Source organism: Corapipo altera, unplaced genomic scaffold (genome assembly GCF_003945725.1).
Source record: "Corapipo altera isolate COAL_440 unplaced genomic scaffold, ASM394572v1 0, whole genome shotgun sequence".
NCBI lineage: Eukaryota > Metazoa > Chordata > Aves > Passeriformes > Pipridae > Corapipo > Corapipo altera.
This window is the reverse complement of record NW_020884872.1, coordinates 33,495,844-33,519,451: the sequence shown is the minus strand read 5'-3', so window position 1 is coordinate 33,519,451 and position 23,608 is coordinate 33,495,844. Positions and strand designations below refer to the sequence as shown.

General features: G+C 38.8%; 2 protein-coding genes across 4 annotated transcripts in view; one reads left to right on the top strand and one right to left on the bottom strand.

Annotated features, from left to right (window-relative positions):
* Window positions 1-12,695, bottom strand: part of LOC113946936 (cohesin subunit SA-2-like) — a 57,323-nt gene extending 44,628 nt beyond the window's left edge. The window contains exons 1-7 of one of the 3 annotated variants that reach the window (XM_027643024.1): window positions 12,595-12,695; window positions 12,314-12,483; window positions 8,565-8,772; window positions 7,929-8,013; window positions 7,157-7,303; window positions 5,671-5,767; window positions 4,592-4,668 (exon numbers count right to left, since the gene is read on the bottom strand). In XM_027643024.1, coding sequence (XP_027498825.1) covers window positions 4,592-4,668; window positions 5,671-5,767; window positions 7,157-7,303; window positions 7,929-8,013; window positions 8,565-8,590 — 432 coding nt within the window. In that variant the 5' untranslated portion in view covers window positions 8,591-8,772; window positions 12,314-12,483; window positions 12,595-12,695. Of the gene's footprint in view, window positions 1-4,591; window positions 4,669-5,670; window positions 5,768-7,156; window positions 7,304-7,928; window positions 8,014-8,564; window positions 8,773-12,313; window positions 12,562-12,594 lie in introns of those variants that run through there. The other 2 variants (XM_027643008.1, XM_027643016.1) reach the window with 2 other exon arrangements.
* GTPBP6 (GTP binding protein 6 (putative)) lies at window positions 12,696-23,509 on the top strand. The gene is made up of 10 exons (XM_027643068.1): window positions 12,696-13,164; window positions 15,713-15,850; window positions 16,276-16,346; window positions 17,919-18,049; window positions 18,764-18,834; window positions 19,268-19,426; window positions 20,343-20,551; window positions 21,908-22,056; window positions 22,362-22,514; window positions 22,814-23,509. The coding sequence occupies exons 1-10, from the start codon at window positions 12,711-12,713 to the stop codon at window positions 22,953-22,955; spliced, it is 1,677 nt and encodes a 558-aa protein (XP_027498869.1). The 5' UTR covers window positions 12,696-12,710; the 3' UTR covers window positions 22,956-23,509.
* The last annotated feature ends 99 nt before the right edge of the window (window positions 23,510-23,608 follow it).

Sequence of the window (23,608 nt, the reverse complement as noted above, 5' to 3'; positions counted from 1 at the left end):
ACCTGAGTTTTCTTGCTACAAGTAAGACAACTTGTTTTCAAAATTTAAAAGCAAACATATACAAGGTATAACTCTCATTATTAATTCTAAGATATGGCTTCTCAGCAAGTCTAAGTATATATCCCTTTCCAACATTTAGTATCTAGATACTGTAAAATATCCAAACTCTAAAAAAAAAAACATTCTGAGTTTTTCAAATTATAGAGAAATGTTTTCAGCACTAGTGTAACTTGATTCAGAGATGTTTTCTCAACTCTGCAATTATTCCAAGACAAAAGGCATGAAATCTAGTTATTTATTACGCTTAGTGAAGTAAAAGTGTTTCTATCCCCACCTAGTTGTACAGTTATGCATCAAACTTAACTCTTCCATTGACAAACATTTCAGCAACAAAATGGGAAAGGGAAGGAAACCTATAAAAGAACAAAGAACTACAAAAAATAAAATGTCACATACAGAAAGAAAAGCAGAAGAGAGAAACAGATTAGTTTAAGAAAGAAGTAAAATAGAAAACAGTGGTCCTAAAGACAAGTCTCTCTCACCACTGAGGAATACCAGAGACCAAAGAGGAAATGCCTCAATGATCACATTCTCTGCAGCCAACACCAGCAAAAGTTTTCACAGAATCACAGAAAGACTGAAATTGAGAAAGACTCTTTGAGATCATCTAAACCAAGCCCACTTGTTCAAGCAGGGTCAGTCAAAGTAGGCTGCCCAGTGCCGTGTGTGACTGGTACCCCTGCTCTCAACCCCTACTAATGTCTTTAGCATAACTAATGCCATTTTATGAGGCAAGCACCAGTTCTCTGTGATCAAGCAGGTCACATATTCATTCCCTTTCCCTCATTCTCAGGACCAGAAGGTCCTGTGAACCAAGTAGACAAATCAAACAGATTTCTTCTTCCCCTTCCTAGTGGTCTCGTGGTTTTTCAGAGTCAGGCCAATTACTTCCTTCCTTACTGGTCTTGAAGGTCCCACGCATCCAGACAGACAGGTGGTGGCAATGACCCAGTCACACAACAGGGAACCATCACAGCAACCAGAGCAGTCTATAGAATCAAGGGGCTGCAAGACTTAAATGATTAACTTTGACCAGAGCTGCTGCTGGACAGTGAGACCTGAGCTGTATTATAAATTCTATATTATGCTATTATATTGATTCTTCTTGTAGAAATCCTCTGCCATTTTAATCATAAATTCTGTGCTAGACTAATCATAATATATTGTTAAGAAATAAAGTTTTAATTGTAACTACAATTAGTGCCACCATCATTCTGACAAGGATCCCTGAAAGTACATGTCTGTCCTCTCAGTGTCAGGTGATGCCTTGTGCAGTCAACTAATATTTTCACAGACAGACACTCCACAACCTCTCTGGGCAACCTGTTCTACTGCTTGACCACCCTCCCAGTAACAGTTTTCTTGTGTTCAGGGGAAATTTCATACATTTCTGATTGTGCCCATTGCCTATCTTGGCTTGCCTTTGCACTCACCATTGAGTAGAGCTATGGGCACCATTGAGTAGAGCTGTGCTTCCTCCTTGTCATTCTGTCACATCAGGTATTTTTACACATGGATGAGATTCCTCTGAGCCATCTTCTTTCCAGACTGAACAGGGTCAACTCTCTCAGCCTCTCCTCATATGAAAGCTCATTAATCATCTTCATGGCCCTTCACTGGACTCACTCCAGTAAACCCATCTCTATCTATTGTACTGTGAGGCCCAGAATTCAACTCAGCTCTCCAGATGTGGTCTCAGTAGTATGAACAGAGAGGAAGGATCACCTGCCATGACCTGCTGGCAGTGCCCTACCTAATGCAGCCCAGGAGGCTGTTGGTCAACTTTGCTGTGAGGGCACATTGCTGACTCGTTCATTTTGTCATCCACACAGAGATCCTATTCTGCAGAGCTGCTTTCCAGTCAATCAGCCCCCAGTGTGTAGTGGTGCATGGAATTATTCATCCCCAGATTTACAGAGTTTCCTGTTGTAAAACTTCATGAGTTCCCCCTCTGCCCAACTCTCCAGACCACTGAGATCTCGCTGAACAGCAGAACAACCACCTGGTCTAGCAGGTAATCCTCCTAGCTTTTGTATCATCTGACAACTTGCTAAGAGCAAACTGTCCCACTGTCCAGGTCATGATTAAATATGATAAACAGCACTGGCCCAAATATCAAACCCTGGGGTACAGCACTAGTGACTAGCCTCCAACTGGACCTTGTGCCAACCTCATGGGCGTGGTTGTTCAGCCAGTTTTCAGTCCATCCAAGTGTCCACTAAACTAACTCAATACTTCACCTTGTACATGAGAACAGTGTATCAAGTCTTACTGAAGTCAAAATAAAAAAACATCTGCTCATCCCTCCTCATCCACCAAACTACTCACTTTGTTATAGTTGGCTATCATGTTGGTTAAACACAATCTCCCCTTTGTAAATCCATGCTGACTACTCCTGATCACCTCCTTAACCTCCACGTGTTTGGACATTACTTCCAGAATTTGTTGCCTCTTCACCTTCCCAGGGATCAGGGTGAGGCTGATCAGTTTTGAGTTTGCCAGATCTGCCTTCCTGCCCTTTCTGAAAACGGGAGTGACGTTTGCTTTCTTCGACACTTCAGGAATCTGTCCCAATGGCCACAACCTTTCAAAGATCATCAAAAGGGGCCTCACAGTGACATCGGACAGTTCCCTCAGCACTCCTAGGTACCTTCTGTCAGACCACATGGTTTTATGTATGTTCAGTCCATTTAAGTGTTCCCTAAGTGGACCTCCTTCAAAGGAGGTAAGTAATCCTTGCTCCAGACTTCCCCTATGGTCTTACAGACCTAGTATTTCTGAAAGCCAATCTTATCAGTAAGGACAGAAGCAAAGAAGGCATTGAGTACCTCGGGCTCTTCTGTGTCCTTTGTCACAAGGGCCCCTACCACATTTAGCAGTGGACCCATGTTTTCCCTGGGCTTTCTTTTGCTGTTTCAGAACAAAATTTCAAACTAACAGAACTGTCTTCTTAAAACTCTTACTTGACATCCTGAAGCATTTCACTAGTAGATTGTCCCCACAAGTCAGTGTCTCAATGTTTGTTACCAAACAGACAGCTTCACCACCCAGAATATTTATATATTCTTTTCTTGTTGCCCTTCACACTTCTTGCAAAATTCAACTCCACTGACATTTCCCACTAACACTAGTGAAAATTTTAGGAGGAAGCATTGGTACAAGGTTGCAATTAGTTAACTGAACAGCAATGCCAAGGTTGAATCACTGAAATCATCAGGAATGAAGAATTACATAAAAACCTTTAATTTTTCAATCCTCTGAATGCTAGAAACAAACAATAAAAATTAAAAGGCAAGATGAGGTACTCGAGCACATACACGGCAATATTCTCCACTCTCATTACTACTTTCACTACTACTATCATTTAAAAAAATGGTTTTGAAATAGTAGTCCTCTGTGGTACCATTTCTCAACTAACTTAATCACTAACTGACATTTCCATCTAATTTATGAAAAAGATAAGAGAGAACTTACTTTCTTTATATAGCATACAGAATACAGTTTCTAAGGTAACTGTAGAACCTTCCTTTTTGCCCACCAGGACAGATGAAAAGGTTACAGAGCTGTAATACTTCCAGGATGATGATAATAACAATCACATGTTTGTATCTGTCAGAGTGCCTACAATACCATGAGTGTTAATCAGGCCTAATTTAGTTGGCAAAGAAGTGCCAGATTACTAATTCATATGGCCAGACACATATCGGATCATTTCTGTCAAAAATTAGCCCAAGAACTACTACACTTCTAAAATGAAGAAAACCATATTGACAAATTCATCCTCTGTGGGAATTTCTACAGCAGCTGGTCTTTGAGAGATGCTCAATTAAAGCAAGGCTGATGGCTGCTGCTTGACAAATCAATTCAGAGGTGACAAATACCGAAAAAAAGCACAGAAGCAACTGTGAGAACGCTGTAGAAAATTTAATGTTGCCATAATTAGCCAAGGAGCAGTCAAGCAGAGAAGCACCATTGTAAAGCTGCACGTTTTTTCTTAACGATCCACAAGAAATTATTCACTATTTTTTCAAAATTATCTAAAAAATTTTCTTCTTTCAGATGACACAATACAATTATTAAAAATCATACTATCAATAAAGCAGAAGGACCATATTCAAATAAAAATGTCAGTTAAAAATATCTCATCAGTAATCCATATTAGTATTTTTTAAAAGACCATCAACCAAATACCAAAGGAACCATTTACTTGCTGAAACACCAAGTTATATTTACCCATATGAAGTCACTACCCAAAGAACTCCTAAGAGAAAGCCAGATTCAGGAAGACTGCAGTTAAACAGCCCTAATAACAATCTCAAAATAAAAGTGACTTACAAATAACATATCCTGCTGCTGCTAAAATGGGTCATTATAACACCAAATTTCTCTTCTGAAAAACAGGATTATTTTTCTAAATTAAGGAAATGGGACATAGCTCCTGATAAGCAACAGGAACTCTGTCCAGGTTGACTACTAAGGTAGAGCCTATTATTTATATAAAAAAGGCATGCAAAGTCAAAGCTCTCCCTACCTCATCAAAGGTCTCTGTCATTTTTCGCATGACATCCTTCTTGTGCAAACTTTGAAACATCTCTGCTGTTACCATGCCTAGGAAAGTAATGTTTTAAAAACAAGAATTATCAACAACCACACAATATTAATCAAGTCCAAACCACAGTAAGGACTTCATTTCAAATTTAGAAACACCAAGAAAGGAGGACTCTTTTTTATTTATCTGCTACACTGCTATGGGCAATAGATATATTAAGAGACACATAAGTTCACTGATAGGAAAAAGTACTGATGAACCAAAACTGAAATTCACTTTAGAGAAGTCTGCTCTGTGCTGTCTGACCCTGTCTCTGTCCACTCATTTACTTCAAAGATTTACTAAAATTTTGCCCACTGCTAGTCAAAGACCCCAAAATACTAGAGAGAAGGCATATTAGGCAAAGACCTGAAAAAAAAAAAAAAGTGTAAAAGGTACATTTCCAGCTGTCTAAATACACTCAGAAATTTCAAACTAACAGAACTGTCTTCTTAAAACTCTTACTTGATATCCTGAAGCATTTCACTAGCAGATTGTCCCCGTAAATCAGTGTCTCAGTGTTTGTTACCAAACAGACAGCTTCACCACTCTCCGGTAAAAGGAGCCACAATGAGGCAATGGATTGCTTTTCTAGCCACCAAAGCAGGGAGCTGAATTTGTTAGCTGCTTCTTTTCAAACAAATATACCAGCAGTACAAAATAAACTCAGAAATTACAAAACAAATGGCAACTGAAACACTGGATTTTAATTAGAACACTCATCAAAACCATCCTCCCTACACAGGGATTCTGCAAAGCGATGTGATATGCCACTTCAGAAAGCTGACCTTGCAAACGATGTTCAAATACAACTCTCAGAGCTGGAATGCTGTGAACAGAGTCAAAGAGTTTAACCAGCAGCATTCTTTACTATTAGTCCTGCCCATCTGGAGTTTGTCTTAACGAACAGTACAGATTATAAGTACATGATTTACTGAAGAGAAAAATTCCATTTTAGAAAGCACACTTCAGACTATTCTCATCCACAGACAATGGAAAGGGTTACTAAGAGGGTAAATTACCTTGACAGCCTGAGCACTGAATGAAGAAGTTGATCAGATCTAGAAGTGCCACATTCCTGTCTTGTTTATAAGCTTCAACCCAGTCATCTACTACAGACTAAAACAGATTAAAGAAACTCATTAGTCAGGAGTTGAACACAGTATGCTGTACTCCACTGACAATATCCATAATAAAGACACAAACTAACATTGCTCCATCTCCATTAAATTATAAAAACAAGAATAAAATCCACACAATTCTGTTCCATTTCTAATAGTTTTAAAAGACTCCTTCTGGGGCAAAATGAAGCCTTAAACTACTCATAACCACAGTTTTAATAAATTTAATACGAAAAGAAGTCATCCTCCTGATTTCTTGCTAGTATCAAAGTAACAGTTTAATTTAAAAACAAACAAACAAACAAAACAAAAACACATATATTTAACCGCTGCACCATCTAATAATTAGTATTAAATTATATAGCAATTTTCCCCGGGAGCTTTCTTCTCCAGCACTTCGTTTGTGCAGTAAATTGAAATAGTTCACAGACTACACTTAAACCAAAAAACAACTCCAGATTTCATCTCTAGTGCAGTACAGCCTACAACCTGTGTGACACAGGCCTCCTGGGACAAGCCATCCAGGCTTCAACCCACTGGTAGCGCCACACAGGTCTATTAAATTCTACCAGCAGCACAGCTCAAGCTCTACTGCCTTTCCAGGACCTTCCCATCACGGTTTGCATAGCAGAAGGCGAGCTCTTCAGGGAGCTCTACTGAAGTTAACACAGCTTAAGCATGGCAAAAGTCCATCCACACAAACATCTTGGAAAAACTAAGGTCTCGCATTCAAAATATAAATGTACTTTTCATGCATGCGTGCACAGACACACATACACTTTGCTTACAGACACTACACAGTGGAGACATAGGTATAACTGTATAAAAATATTTGGGGCTCCAGATTTTCATACACATATACAAACATAATGTATACATGTGCTCACAGAGTATGGGGAGGTGGGCTTCCTCACACTGAAGCTAACTATATAGACACACAGGAAACCTGACTATTATGCAAACTACTATCAAATCACATTGGAATAGAGGTAAAAGAAAAATATTAAAACGAAAGCACTGGGCAGACAAAAAAAAAAAAAGGAAGGCCTGATTTTCAGCATCCTGGACAACTAAAATCTGCTACTGATGAGACTTTTCCACACTTTTTAAAATAATTATCTTCTAGTATGTTCAGGCACTGCCTTAGGAACACTGCTTTAGGTACAATTCCGTTCCTCTTTTTACACATCTGACAGCTACTTTTTGACTAATTTCTTGAAGACGCAAGATGCTCTTTTTAAGAGTCATGCTCATAACAGTTGTTCAATCAAACATGTTTCTTCCCCACCTATGCCAAAATGTAAATGCTACACAGTATAAATGCCTGAAATACTGTTTATCCAACTTTCTTCTATCAAGACCTTTCAGAATTCAGTGCTAGAAATACCTGCATGGCCTGCTTCCCCATGCTAACCACTTCAAACAATGTAACTGCCTCAATGACTTCGCCATTCTGCAGCCGGTTCACTCTCCTGCTACTGGTAGAATTCCTCCTTATGTTTTCACACTGTTCTCGGACCTTCCGTTTCTCTCTCTGAAATGAGTCAAAGAAAGCACATGAGAAAACGCAGTGCACACCAGACGTTCACAGACACATGAATTATCCCCTAACACTGAGTTTATTTCACTCTTATTGCAATCACTTCCCCAGGCTGCTAACTTTTAACCCCCAAGGACAGCCATAAAGCTTTCTCAAACGCAACTGTACTAGAAGGGAATGAAAGAAAGGATTTATCTGCTTGAATTTTTTCTCAACAATGAGTCATAAGCATAGGAAGGTATAACAGGAAAGAATCTTCTGTACAGTTGTATACCACCCAGAAGGCAGTTTTCAGTGTCAGCTGTAATTTCTGAAGAACAGACAGCAAGCACAGAAACTCCTCTACATCTTTTCACTCTCAAGTTAAACCCACAACCTGCAGATCAACATCAGCTGCACGCCGAGCCCAGGGAAGGAAAATCACATACTGAAACAAACTGAGAGCCAGCATTGAGGCTCTGATGCCAGCCAATGGAATTTGAGGATCAAGCTACATCCAGTAACTAGATTTTAGATGCACTGAGACTACTTTATGTAATACTCATTTTTGTAACAACGGAATGAGACAGAAAATAAATTCTGCAATTTAAATTTTTTAAAAGTTTTAAAACCAACTTACTGGTGTTTTCAGGTTGCCGTTTCTCACACAGGTGCCATTCTGCACAGCAGACTCAGGTACAGTCTCATCATGGACAGCATTCACTCTAAAGTGTAACAAACATGTTGAAGGGGTTAGCAACGAGAACACGGAACTACACACTTCAGCACAAACAACAGAAGAAAATAAAAGCATTTATATGTATTTTAGTATTTTTAATTAATTGTTTGGAAGTTATGGCATTTTGTTACTAAAAAACAAACAGCAAACTTTAAAAGTACAACAGAAATTTGGGCCTTTTTCAGACTATTGGCTTTCCTGTAAGATATACGAAAAATCAGAAAACTAGGAAACCTATCAAAGATATCAAGGAAGTAGAAAGTAAGTAAATGAAACAGAAAGCTGATGTTGACTTAGTGCAACCTTTGTTGACTTAATAGCTTTGCACCATGAACCAATAACACAAGTATGCATTCATTCTGCAGGTGCTCTAAACAGAACAAGGCAGTAATATTTGACGGGTGTACAGTTTAAAATGAGAGGAGGAATCTGGTTTATTTTGTCTATAAAACATGCTGAAGAAAAAAGACACAAGAAATTTCATTTGCAGGTCATTGCTAATACGATGGAGAAATAATTTTATAAAGAAAGATGCACCTTCTGGGAGATCTGAAGCCATACATTTATCTGCAATGAAATCATGCCACTTTTCATCATTCCCAATGCTAACAATGTGCTTTGCCAAAGGTCACATTTGAGCAGACGAGCTGGATCCCACTTGTGCAGCAGGTCCAGTGCTGGAAGCTGACTGCTATGGCCTCCTTTTAAACTACAGTGGCCAGGACATGAAGCCAGTTGACTTGTACTATAAGAAGGTACAAAAAGAAAGTAAATATGAGAGTGTACAATTACTTTATTTTCATGATATTGCTGTAACAAGAGAGTGTGCTAACACAAGTGATCACTTTACAAAGGAAAAGACAGTGTATTACACTGTCAAATACAGTCAGCTCTCCAGTATCCACTGTTGGCTAATCCAGATGGAGAATTAACTGTGATATGGATGCTGAGCGAGCTCAACTCCAGCAAGGTTTATCAATGCCAGATAAGCATTCCTGTTGTTCTACTTCCCAAGACTGCTTTGCAAAGCAAATTCTGAGGCTGAACAGCATCAATTGCACGACCAAGGTCCTGATGTTATTTTGTCAGTGAGAGCAGACAGAAGTTTATATTTAAAAATGTCTCTGTTAACTTTTTTAATCTATTGAGACACTTCAAGAAGCAACGTAGAATTATGCTTCCAAAGGCTCCTATAAAAATTCTATATAAATATAAAATTACACTAAAAGGTGCAAAATTTCTAAATACAATTATGTAAATGCTTACCTTCCCTACAGAGAAAAGTCTCATGAAAGTTAAATTCAATTAACCACTTCTCATAGAAAAGTTCAAAACATGCCACAATGTTTGACAAATGGAAGCAAAGAAAATAATTAAGGATGAACTAATCCTTACATCAGGACTTCTAGTCTGGACTTTTGCATGTGAAAAGTAGAATGAACTATAGTTCACAGCTGAGTCAGCATGATATAGGCAATCATTTGCAAAAGTTTTCAAGGGTCTTGAAATTAAGTATCTCAAGTACCACCAGAGACTTCCTACCTGAAAAGAACAAGCGACAAGAGATAGCAATATGTATTGCTTTTCTGATGCCAGTTTGCTCTTCCCAGATTCTTCTACAGACCACAAAACCAAAAAAGAATCCAAACATGTTTGTCAAGTAAATGGTTCTCCTTTGTGATTAAATCTCTTCACTCTCGATTTCAAAGCAGAATGCAACACTATGGGGCTGGACTAACAAGTTCTCACTTGCACTGTTTCACTAGAACTACCACTCAGATGCAATCCAACATGGGTTACCTGTTTCTCCATTATACCTCATCATAACACTTAACATGCTTTCAAAAAGTTTTCCTGAATTGTTTACAAGTAGTCTTTAGCAACCTACTCCATCTCATAATGAAAACAAATGTACTGCATTTGATTACAGCAACTATGATTGAGTTCAAGTTGATTTTAAACATTTAACTAATTAAAAAATCAGAACTGCTGCAGGACAGTTCCATCAAGTACTTGTCTGATCACGTACTGGTTTTAGTACTTCTGTCTAGAACATACTTCTTTGAAGTTCTAACTCATTCATCTCTTTCCCAAGAACATCCTGAAGGATGGCACTGCAGACAGCGTCTACTGGGCCTGTGTTACTTACTTTGTACCTTATGCAAGACAAAATGTACTTGTAGCAAAAGGGGCTCGACAAAGCAAGGGAATGCCTGGCATATGGAACAGCGTGTTACCAAAGCTCAGCAAAACCTGCAAGAGTGAGAAGAATGCTGATCTACAGCTTCCTCATGTTGGGCCCACAATGCCAAATAAAACAACATATCTGGGATGAAACCAGAATAACTGTCATACCTACAACTAAACACGTCTTAAACACTCAACAAATGTAACTAAACACCAAATATTAATACTAGAAATCCATTTGGTTTCTGAACTGGTTTGGTTATCAGCACGCCACAGAACACAGCAATGCCCCAGGAAGAACTACAACAGACAACCTACGCTAAAGTAGAGCGGTTTTAAAATTCAAATATTATTAATACTCTTGCTTCTCTTTTCTCTTCTCTTTTTTTTTTTTCCCCTTTTAATACTGATGTTTCCAGTAAGGCTATTCATAAGGCAGGTATGTAAATATTTGCAGGAACTAGACCAACACCAAGAAACTGAACCCCATAAAAGCACTTAGCAATCAAATGAGATATTTAAATGGAGTTTTTATTTGCACAACTACATTTCTGTTGAAAAACTGTTAAAAGAATTATGACATCATCTTATCCTCTTGAGCAAAATAGGAACTACTGTACCTAGTTGAGGAGGACATGGGGATCACTTCTGCAGCGATCCCTATCTAACATCTTTTCAACTACAGGAGTGAAACAGTAGCTTTAACAAATTCTGAACTAGTTGGGTTTTTATTTCCACCCCCTGTTATTCCACACCTGAGTATTTTTGCATACATAAATCCACGGCCTCAAGCACTGGAAGAAACAGCTCTTAGCCATTTAGTTTGTTTCCATCAGCATTCAGTAAGAAAGCATAAGCCGAATTCCCTTCCTATCTCATCCTAATTTTCACCTTTATGTCCAGTTACATAACACTCAGAGACTAATTTTTTCCTTGCATTGTTGCCACAATATGGTCCTTTTACTAGCACCTGAAGTATTACTGATGAGATAAAACACTGAAGTAGGAAGGAAGCCAAGTCCTACATCTAGTCCTCAAACACAATACTATTGTGATAACTTCTGAACTCAGTTTTGGAACATTTGGTGACTAACACTTAATAAGAAAGCTATCTGTTTACCTAAAAGATAACATTATTCCTTTAGCTGTGTAAAAAGGAACAATTAATCTGTGTTACTGAAAGAATCCTACACATAGCTTTTTTAAATTATAAATTTCAACACAAGTGCTTCATCTTTAAGAAGCAACATAAGAAGCTCCACTAAACAACTATCAGGTGCCTCCATGACACTTCTGAAGCTAAAAGGCTGGTTTCAGATTAAACATACTTGAAAGGCCATATGGAAACCTATATTAACTGTCATCATGGACTACAACTCTCTCAGCTTTCATCAGAGCACAATGAAGTAAAATACCTGGAGCAAACTGGCTCAGGTGACAGGATCAGCAAAGATTGGGCTGCAATGAGTTCAAAGCACTCAACACTGGACATCTAAGAAGCTTCACTCTTTGAAACCAAACAAGATATGCCCAAATGTTTTAACTTTACCATTTATTTATTTTTATCTGCTCTAGTAGAACCTCTAATTATCATTCTGTAAATATGAATACTTTAGATCATCTCAACTGATGACTGAAAAATACATTACAAGAGGGAGAAGACTGGATTCCTGACAAAAACAGCTATGCCCCCTCCAGTCCCAACAGGGAGCTACAGATTACTTAGTACTCTTCCCCCTCAGCATCCCCAAATTCACCACTGAAGGAAACACATGCACTGACCACGAATCTGCCTTTTTCTTTTTTTCAAAGTAAGTTCATTTGCACTACAGTAAATAAGGCACAGAAAAGCTTATAAGGCCAAGGTCCCTTTCAAACAGCATGAAACACTACATTAAGAGGATGCTAAACAATACATAAAAGGGAATAAAATTAAGACATTAGTAAGAAGACATAGCACACAGCAAATGCCTTTTTTTCCCCCCTCCCACCCAGAATGACACACTGTAGATTGCCGCGGAATCTGCAAGGCACAAACCCACGGGGCAGCACGCTAATTTACCAAATAAATTTTATAGGCAACCTGTGCCGGGTCTTACTTTTGGCTGGGAAGGCTGCTGGCTGCGTTGAGCTCGGCTATCATTTCCGCTACATTCTTTCAGCAGCACAGATAGCAAAGTTGACACGACCTTCTGAAGGAACTTCACCGAGATCGGGAGCGTTAAAAACTCATCCCTTCGGCTCTCGCGGGAGAAACAGCAGCCGAAAACTGTCAAGAAAGGAAAACAAAGGGAGTTAATTCCAGGCAAACCGAGGCAGAAGGCCCCTCCCTCCCCCCGGTCGCGGAAGAGTACGAAACAGAGAAAGAAACTAAACTCACCGACGCCGCCCCCTCCCTCCCGGGCGCTCCCCCGGCGCGGCGGGCCCGAGCCCCGCGCGGCCCCGGCGTCAATCACGGCCTTGCCTGGGCCCGTCGGGGGCGGGGAGCGCCGTCACATGGGCGGGCGGCGGCGCTTCCGCGGCGGCCGGAAGGAGGCGGCCGGGGACGGTCCCTCCCTGCCGTGCCCGGAGGAGTCGATGGGGCCCGGGAGCCTCTCGCGGTCGTTGCTGCTGCGCTGCCGGCGGGTGGCGGCGGCGGCGGCTCTGGGCGCGCCCCGCTGGCGCTGCCGCCCTCTGCCCGCCCGCCCGCTCAGCGCCGCCGCTCGGCTCAGGGCTCCGCGCCCGCCGGGCACGGGCGGCGAGGGGAGGCGCAAGGGGGCGGCGGGCGCCGGCGGGCGTGGAGAAGAAGAAGAAGAAGAAGAGGAGGAAGAAGAAGAGGAGGAGGAGGATGAAGCAGAGCTGGAGGAGCTGCTGGGCCCCTCTCCGCTGGCCCTGGAGCCTGGCGCGCAGCGCGTTGCCATCGTGCACCCCGCGGTCAAGTGGGGCCCGAGGAAGTCGCCGCTCACCACGGGTGCGGGGCTGCGGGGGGGGCGGGCGGGCTCCCGGAGCTCTGCGGTGCGCAGGAATACAGCCAGGGGACTGGGAATGAAGTACCCTGGGAGGTGGTGGAATCACCGTCCGTGGAGGTATTTAAGGAATGACTGGATGGAGCACTTAGTGCCGTGGTCTAGTTGCCATGGTGGTGTTCGGCCCCAGGTTGGACTCGATGTTCTCAAGCATCTTTTCCAACCTAACTGTTTCCGTGATTAGTGCCAGTAGCGTGAAGTGGACCCTCTCTTACAGCGGAGAAACTGCGAAATGCTGTTTGCAAAATGCAAGCTCGGATAAAAGGTCTAGGTCATTCTTTCCTTCTTTGACAACTTTTTAAAAGACAAGGAGTTGTCAGTGAGCGTTGGCAGATCTGTGCTTTGACTTGTAAATCATACTAACTTTGTATCTTTGACGGCAAAACATCTCGGTACAGGAGTGTGCAGGTTCCAGGAAACAGCTGGGTGTCCCCCTCATTAGCTGAATGTTAATAGCCTTCAGCCCTGAACCGTGCTGCCTGGCCATTTGGGCAGGAGACATTTGACCTTAGGCTTGTCCAGCAGTTGGCTGAAGAGCAGGAATACTTTCCTGTCCAAAGAAGAGAGTGCAGTGAAGATGAAGTCTTGGATAAGTCCTCTCAGGGACTTAAAGTGGTTATGCAGTTACTTAGTGATGCAGTCACCAAGAAGTCCTCTGTAAGGACCTAATTTAGGACTACTGTTAGATTTCTCTCAGAAATCCTTGTAGCTAGCTAATACATGTACTCTAATCTTGCACAATTAAAATATGTGATGTATTTGATTCTACTCTTCAAACTCTAATTATAAAGTTGCAATCAAAAGTATTAAGCATCTTGTAAGTTAGCTTTTTATGTACAGAATCACAGAATAGTTTGGGTTGGAAGGAACCTTTAAAGGTCATCTAGTCTGACCCTGCTGCAATGAACAGGGACATCTGCCACTAGAGCAGGTTACTCAGAGCCCCATCCAACCTTACCTTGAATATTTCCAGGAATGAGCCCTCTACCACCTCTCTCAGCAACATAGGAGAGGTTCAATCTGTCTGATCATCTTTGTGGCCCTCCCCTCAGCCTGCATTAACAGGTCCATGTCTGTCTTGTGCTGGGAACCCCAGAGCTGGATGCAGTGCTCCAGGTGGGCTCTCAGCAGAGCAGAGTAGAGGGCAGAATCACCTCCCTTTACCTGCTGGCCATGCTGCTTTTGATGCAGCCCAGGACACAATTGGCTTTCTGGCCTGTAGACACACTGCCAGGTCATGAGGAGCCTCTCGTTCACCAGCACCCCCAAGTCCTTCTCAGCAGGGCTGCTCTTGAGCTGTTCATCCCCCAGCCTGTACTGATGCCAGGGCTTGTCCTGACCCAGGTGCAACACCTTGCACTTGGTCTTGTTAAACCTCATGAGATTCCCATGGGCCAGCTCCTAGAGCTTGTCCAGGTCCCTCTGGATGGCAATAGACAATTTATATGATATCTATTCTTGTATGCGAATTTATTATGTGATGAACCTAAATGTCATTTAGTTTTATTAATGCTGCTAATTATAACGAATTGTCGCATTGCAAAATAAAGTTTATAACCTTTTCAGAATTTACGGAAGCACTCCTATTTTACAACTGAAAAATAAGTAAAATATGAAGGCACCTTTCTGTCCAAACATGCAGAAGAGTAGCAGTGATCCCTTTCCATTTTTTGAGGCCCTCCAGATGAAAAGCCTGAAGTCTGAAAAAGTGTTTTGGAATGATTGTTGAAACACCACAGGTAGAACAGGAAATATTTGCGTTTTACAAGAAATACTAACAATATATGAGGAGAAAGCGGATCCTGGTTATCTTTCAAAATACATTACCTTTTGGACCAAGGTAATCTATTTAGTATATAAATTACATTTTGCTATCTAGAGACACTTGATAAATCTGTTATGAGAAGAGGAAAATTTTGGCAAATCAAGACTGGATCTACTGATCTGATGTGCCCATGTGGTATTATTCAGTCAGTTTTACAAAATCTTCAAAAAATAGGTGATGCACCAGAATACAGGATTGGAGTTTGCTGGTTCTAGCAAGTGGCTGTGAAGTAAGCAGCGATATGCCATATTAGTAATTCTTAAAATATTGCCTCAAAACACCAAGGTGTTAATCACATGGTTTTGTGCTTGTCTGAAATAACAGATTTTCCAGCTAGTTGTTATTTTCACTTGTTTAGCCAAAAAGCTTGGTAATTTCTGTCAATACGATTAAAAATTCTTCTAAATCAACAACCGCAAAAATAATTTATACTGGCAAAAAATGCTTTGTGTGATAAAATTGCATCAAACTATTCAATTACTCTGATTAGAGGTAAGACATTTTGCTCCCTGTGCTGGAGGTTAAAATAAATACCCAAGTAGAATTTCAGTGTAGTGTAGTCTTTCCATGTTCATGCATGTACTGTAGTTAATGGAGATCTGAGCAGAGTTATGATGGCACGTTGTAATCTTTATTTCTTCTTTTTTATTATTGTTATGTTCCTGAAGCTGAATTACAGATTGCTGAGGCCGTCGCTCTTGTAGATACTCTTCAGAATTGGACAGTTTTAGATAAAATAATTATTCCTACAAAAAATCCTGACAAGAAGTTTGTTTTTGGCAAAGGGAACTTTCAGGTTTTGACAGGTAAGGACTGAGATCTTTCAGCACTGAATCATTCTGAATGCATTCTGACTTTTGTGGCTGAACTGTTTAAGTATTGGTGTGAAAGCTGAATAGAGGGAGAATTTTGTTTATCCATCATACACATTTGCAGACAAACTTCAAATAATGTTTTAAGGTTACAGAAGCAATACAGAATAGGCATAACCTGTGCTCACAACAAATGTGTGAGGCAACTTAGTAAGTATATGAGATGGACATAAGTGAAACTGGCAACTGTTCTTGGCACAGTACTAAATCAGTGTAATTGCAACTGTTCCATGAACAAAGAATATGGTACCATTTGATGTTTTATGAACATTCTGCTCAGTGCAAAATGGTTTATAGTCTGGGAATTTTAAAAAGAGAATTTACATTTAACACTATATTTTGCAATGGTTATCTTTCAGAAAAGATTAAAAAATTGCCGCACCTGACAGCTGTCTTCTTGAATGTGGAAAGAGTATCTTCACTGACAAAGGTAACTGAATACAATATCAAATAATATTCTTTACATTGGTATTGTTTGGAAGGTATTGATGTTATGAGAAGCGGTCAGTTATGACTATGAATTTGCAATTGGTAATATATGAACGCACAGGACCGAGTTTTGTATAAATGAAACTTAATGCCTATTGTGTTTGTCCAGTTGATATATCTGTTTGCCAGCTCTAGTGCATGGAATTTTTCAGCAGCCTAGTATCATTTGTTATAGACTCATCTCTCACATTTGCCACTGCCCTAGTTAAAATGTTGGAAAAGTTACTCAAGGTCTTGTTCACAACATGGTGGTTTTATGAAGAACGTCAACATTTTGGAATAGCTATATGCTCGAGTGCCTATACCTGTACTGGATAATGTCTTTATTTTCCTATAGTTCAATGGATGCTCAATTGTAATTTGAATATGAGGTGTAAATTCAGAGCAAGATTACTTTTTAATGTTTCAAATATTTAAACTTTCATTCCTAACCCTTAAAAAGATATGTTGAGGGGTGGAGCATACTTCTTTTTTTTCACACTGGCAGTAAAACTATTGGTGCGTGAACTGTAGATACTCTTTTGAAATGCTTAGACAAACCGAAATAAGTACTTTTTTGGGTTTTTGTATGTATAGCATCATTCAGGGTGTAAAGTGCACGCAAACCCTGCAAGCAAACATCAATGCTTTGCTGATAATTTTGAACACTTTTCCTAATTATAAAATGAAGAGATGGTTAAGTATCTCTAGTAGATGGTTATCTCAGGCACTTCCTTTTGTTGATGAAAGGAAAGTTGAAATTGTTTAATTTCAATTTCCTAGTTTTTATTCTCTGAGTATGAGTTGTTTTAGTACTGGATTTGCTAATTTTTTTCTTTTCACAAATCTAGATCTTAAGAGCAATTAAAGAGACTTGATTCAAGAAAGTGTTTGAGAATATGTATACAACATGTATATATGGATATGTATATATATACATGGATACACAAGCATTCTGAATTTTAGAGTTGGCATAGGGAAACTACTGCGTACTTTTAAGTGTCTTTTGCTGAATTAGATCAAGGGTGAGGGATTTTGGTTAGTTGGAGTTTTTAAGTATTTTGTGAAAAGCTTATTATTAAATATTTTTCTTGCCTTCCTCTCCATTTTTTTTAAGCTTTAGTGATCTTTTTCTTCTTATTTTCCTATGTTATCCCTATCCTTTCCCATTTCAGTATTGCATAATTATTTTTTACAAGGACTTTACCACTGAGATTCTTGATTCTGTGATAATGCTGTAAGAGTTGTTGCCAGAATCCATTAAAGGCAATGGAAGGATTCTCGCTGAATTTGATGGGCCTAGACATAAAGTTCTACTTTCTAAACTCTCTTCTTAACTCCTTTTCTTCATGGTCAACCAAATTTTGCCTTTGCATGCTCATAATCCTTGCCCATCCACTGAAATGGAATCCTGAGATCCTCTGAGTTCAAGTGTCCATCAGCTAACTGTAAGTGTAGTGCTGTGTAGGAAATGATCTAGTGATACTGCGAGGGACAGAAGACATCTCAATTATTTTGTCTTACATGGCTAAAGAAAGAACTAGAAGGTGCCTGGGGCGTGAAAGTCTTTGACAGATACACCATTGTACTTCACATTTTTCGTTGTAATGCCCGGACTAAAGAAGCAAAACTGCAGATAGCTTTGGCCGAAATTCCACTTCTCAGGTACCTCGAGCTGTGCAAATCGCATACTGATATTTACCCATTTTAGTGACTATTTCTTTACAGTAACAAAAATAGCAATACTTTCTTTACAGTACTGTAAAGGAAAAATACTTTTGCAGTGTTTTTATAGATTGATTAGAAAATAGAAATGTTTGCTATAATGTCATTGTTTTAAGCTGACAGGCAAAACCAGAAAGTGTTCGATAGATAGTCTTAAAAAATGTTTTTATCAGGAAAAGGTTCCAGTTCTTTCTAAAATGGAAGATGGATTGCAAGAATATGTAGTGATTGGATATGTGTATCCAATATATGATATTGATGGGTTTAATGAGGAAAGCTATAAACAAGGAAGATTAAAGGCATTAATTCATGTCTGAATTTTCCACAGTTCTGCATTACATGGCATAGAAATGTATACATGGCAGTTGATGAGAGTTGTGGGGATGCATCAGAGGTATCTTTGACTCTCTGAAGTTTCAGAATAGCAATTACAATTTGCTGAGAGAGTTGCATGCTTCATCAAACCACAGTTGAGCCAGGAAAATCTGGATTTTTTTTGCCAGGCTTCTTGCCATGAGGAGATTTTTACAGCTCAGTCATTTGCTGGTTTTATTTGTACTGTCAGAATATCACTACTGCTTCACATTTTTAAGGCATTTTAGGATAGCTCAGTTAAAGAAAATTGATTCTAGTTAATTGTTACTCTGCTACCAGGTCAAATCTGAAAAATGAGGTGTCTCAGCGAGATCAGCAGAGAGGTGGATCACGATATATCATGGGCTCAGGTAAAGTCTAAATATTCTCATGAATTAGAAGATTTTTTTCCTCCATAGCCTTTAAACAAATGTAGTTTCATCTTACTTGCTTTGGAGGAGGTCAGGAGGAAAAACTGTCCTGCATGTTCTGCATCTAATTAGGCAAATGTACAAAGCAAGTTAAATAATAAAGTTTTGGTCTGTACTCTCTCAGTAAGTGGTCAAGAACAGACTATTTCCTGCCACAGGGGTTTATCATAAGTGTGCATGGATATTCTAAAGTACTTAGCATATATTTTAATAATTACTTACTCTGATTCTTAGGCAAGAATACATAGCTTTAGTTGCTTATTTCTAACTTCATATTCCCTAGTGCTAACTCACTTGCTTTCCAAATGCACAACACTTAGTTTACTTTTTCTCTTGTAAACTATTCAGCCAATTATTCACCTGTATTTTTCAGGGGAAACATTTCTGGAGACACAGAATCGTATCTTGAGAGAAAGAGAACTTAAAATTAGGAATGCCCTGGAGAAACTAAGAAGAAAAAGGTCTTTACTTAGAACTCAGCGCAGAAAACGTGAGTTTCCGATGGTCTCAATCATGGGCTACACTAACTGCGGTAAGTGAAACCTCCTGAATTTGTAACGTGAAAGAGATTATATTGTCTAATTTTTAATTAGCAACTCTAGCCAGAATCTCATTTCTGTGTGAATAGGCTTCATATTTTAATTAGTTTTTAAACTGTTTCATGAATTTATGTCACTTAGGTTACAGTTAGGAAAGCAAATTAAGCTGCTTGTTTTTTTCAGTCTCGGAGACATGTTTTGGAGAAATGCCTAGCACCTATTGTGCCAAAAAGATTTTATATATAGTGCTGAAGACGTAGTGTTGGTGTCCCGTTATATGAGACTACTACTTGATCAGAATGGGTAGAGAAACGAACATGGGTGTTTAGATCACCATGAAAGCTTGAGGCATAGGAAGAAAATTGAGAAGAGTTGGAAGTTGATCTGAGAAATGTGCTTAAGAAGCACTGTAGCTTTTCATGGATTATGTGCAGTGTTTTGAGACGTGTTCCTAAGAGAATATAAATAAAGCTAAACTGGTTTTTTGTTTTTGTTTTTTAAATTTGAATTCTTACACAAGGCATAAATAGACTTTGGACTAGACACTTTTTTCCAGGTTACATTATCTTAAGACCATTTCATGTTCCTATTCAACAACTTTATAAAAACAAACTTACCTTGCACAAAGATGTGGGTAGGTCACTTTACAGATCAAATCAGTCTTTGATCATCTTGTGATTTCACTGCATAGCTCCCATACATTCACCTTAAACCCAACTCCGAGTTCTAAGACTGTCTTTGGATTTCCTAACATCATATAGATAACTGACCACTAAATTACTAAATGATCACATTAAAATTACTAAAGTAGATGTGAAAATGTTACATCATACAATTCACCTGGGCCTTGCAAATTACATTTTTACTTGAAACAAGCCATTCAAATCTTATCCTTTTTTATTTAACTAGGAAAAACTACTTTGATCAAGGCCTTGACTGGGGAAGCAGGACTTCAACCCAGGGATCAGCTGTTTGCCACTCTCGATGTTACAGCCCATGCTGGCTATCTGCCCTCACATATGGCAGTTATTTATGTTGACACCATTGGGTTCCTGACTGATCTTCCACATAATCTGGTTGAGTCCTTTTCAGCTACATTAGAAGAAGTGGCTTACACAGTAAGTAGTTGACTATAAAAATTGAGAAATCAAATTAATTTCCTGTTAGATAATCCTCACCCCTTCAAAAAAGGAGAAATTAATTGACATGCTGCTCTTAGTGAAACATCTGGCTGACTATAATAGTTTCCTAAGAAAATGTAAAAAAACAGTAAACCAGTTTTCTGATACTTGAGATTATGCAGAACATACAGATGTGAAGAGATTTTGGAAAGGGCTTATTTGGAATATATGTGTCCTTCTCCATGATATGTAAAGCAGATAAATCAGATTTTGTTGATTAAATGTCTGCATAGTGCACCTGAGTGAGTTGAGACTAGCTTTCTTGGGAGCTAAAAGTGAAATAAAACTGCTGAAATGATCTGGTTTTAACTTAAGGTTTCCTATAGCACTAAAAATGGGCGATTGTGATGTGATGCAGGCAGCACGTAATTAGCATAAATGTACTTTTCCAATTATTTTCTCATTATTTTCCTGTGTTATAGCAAAGTGTAAAGCTGCATACATACACACAGACATTTAAAAAAAAAGCCTGTATCATCAAAGGTAATTAAATTCAGTGGTAGCTAGACACTAGAATGCTTCTGAGGATTAGATTTCACCAGGGCTTTCAAAACCTGGCTGAAACTGTCCTGTTTGTTTTTCTCCAAAGTGTTAAATGAAAGGCAAGAAATTTGTTTCTTACTAATTTTCAAAAGTTTAAAGCCGTGTCTTGAGCAAAGATGATGAAACATTTTGAACGCAAATATTGAATTTGGTTGCTTGTTTTTTATCATGGCAAACACGATTGTGTGCGTACTTGAAACCGATAACTTCTGTATAAAGCTTTTTAATTGAACCACCAGTAATAGTATCCTGAGAGCTAGGCATAAGGATAATCTTCTGCATTTTGAATGTAAAAATAGAATTACAAGTTACATGGGGTTTTTTCCCTCCATTTTTGAAACAGTTTTTCAGCCATTACTCTTCTAAAAGTGCTTTTTAGAGTTCACTCTTTTTTTCCTCTGGTGTTGTTGAAGCCTTATCGTTACACAGCCTTGTCTTTGAAAAGAATGGATCAGCTATTACTTGAAATATGAATTCTGTAGCTAGCTTGGTTGACAGGGTTTGTTTCAGGTTTGTTGGAGGCAATTTGTACTCAATGTGAAGTGAAATACTAAGCTGCTACAGATTTTCTTCCATCATGGTCTAAGAAACAGAATTGGTTCAATACTGTTTCAGTAGTTAATTTTACAGTGCTAACCTGCCAGTATATTATCTAATGGATAGGGAAGTATCTTGTATGAGTAAGTAATACAAAAATGGTGGTAAATCTCTACAGCCTGGTAACTGGTGTTATGTATTGATCCTTGCTAGGATCTGATAGTTCACGTGAGGGATATTACTCATCCAGAAACCATCCTCCAGAAAGCAACTGTTCTGTCAGTTCTGAAGAATCTTAATCTTCCCAGCCATTTATTGGACTCAATAGTAGAAGTTCATAACAAGGTGGACTTGATAGAAAGGTAAGCAGGAGATGCTTAAGTGTACTTAAACATTTCTTATGTTCTGGAAGCTTTTTAATTCTTAGTCTAGAAGAGCTCCCACACTTCAGAATACATTTAATAGTGTTTCTCAATCTTTTACATATGTAACTATGGTCTTAAAAAGAATTAATTATCTTTTAATAACCAAAGAAATCACTTTAGTCATAAAAGAAGTGGCCTCTGTAGAAGGTGCCAGTATAAAGTAACTCAGTTAAAATTGAGTTTGGAATATTTTCACAATCTAATCTTCATGAACAAATGTGCTAGGCATTATTTTCTTTCAGGTATAAACCCACAGAAGAAAACGCTTTAGCTATTTCTGCTCTACATGGGCATGGTTTAGAAGAACTGAAACAAGAAATAGAGAAGAAAATACTGACAGCAACAGGGAAGAAGATTCTGACAATTGTTGTCAACTTAGAGGGACCTCAACTAAGGTAAATAATTTTGAATTGTATGAAGGATTTGGAGAAATACAAAACACTTAGTTGTGCATTTCCTAAACCTTCCAAATCATACTGATTTTAATCTGTTTAAGAATGACAGATATAATTATCAAAGTTTTCTGACCTATTGACCAAAAATAGCCCCTTTAGATATCCTGGAGAAGTGAAGCAAAGCAGTTCATCTTTTCAAATGTTAAATTACCTAGATAGAACATGTTGACCTAAACCAAGATCACATTTTATGCAGTGTGTCATACCATTAAGATGCTAATATGCTTTTACTTTTACAGTTGGCTATATAAAGAAGCAACAGTTCAGGAAGTAGAAGTCATGCCTGAAGATGGCACAGCCAGGGTGAAGGTAATAATCAGCAGTTCTGCTTTTGGCAGATACAAAAACCTCTTTCCCAACAGTAAGATTTTCATGTCATGAAACTGAATCCTTTTCTAGGAAAAGAAACTGGTATCATTAAGAGGATGCAAAATAAAGTTAATGGCCTGTTAGTCCCAGTGTTAAGAAGTTTATTTTTCTTCCCCTGTTGATGTTTTTGACACATTTTAGAAATGGACACTGTTTCAGAAAACTTCTGTTTGGAAACAGTGAGACCTTTGACCTTAATTTTATCAGCAAGTGCAAGGACAACACTAAATTTTTAATGTTAAAACTGTTGCTGTCTATAAGCTGTGGACCTCAAACACATGGAATGGCATCTGACTTAACCTTCAGAAAAGTACCAAGTTCCTTATATCATATAAATAAAGCTTTTTATCCCCTTTTTCAGAATAAAATATTTATTATAGTTGTTTCAGATGATCTTTGGAAAATGAAAGTAAGTGAACAAAATGTTATTGTATATAAATAAGTATGTATTCAAGCAGAATGCATGAACATAAACAAAATAACTGCCATGTCATATTGCAGTGAAGAAAAAACTCCATAGCTTTGTATATTAAAGTATTGAATAAAGTTAGCTGTGAACATCTTTACCCATGCAGTTTTCTTGCTTACAGTAATTTATCCAAAATACCTATTACTGTGTCAGTCTTGGAGAAGACATTTAGGGTACAGCAAACCTTTCCACAAAG

Excerpts from the sequence above, each read along its gene's own strand:
- GTPBP6 (XM_027643068.1), top strand. The coding sequence starts at position 12,711 with ATGGGCGGGCGGCGGCGCTTCCGCGGCGGCCGGAAGGAGGCGGCCGGG. Across the intron at positions 15,851-16,275 it reads GAACTTTCAGGTTTTGACAG|AAAAGATTAAAAAATTGCCG; the intron begins GTAAGGACTGAG and ends GTTATCTTTCAG. Across the intron at positions 22,515-22,813 it reads TTAGAGGGACCTCAACTAAG|TTGGCTATATAAAGAAGCAA; the intron begins GTAAATAATTTT and ends TTACTTTTACAG.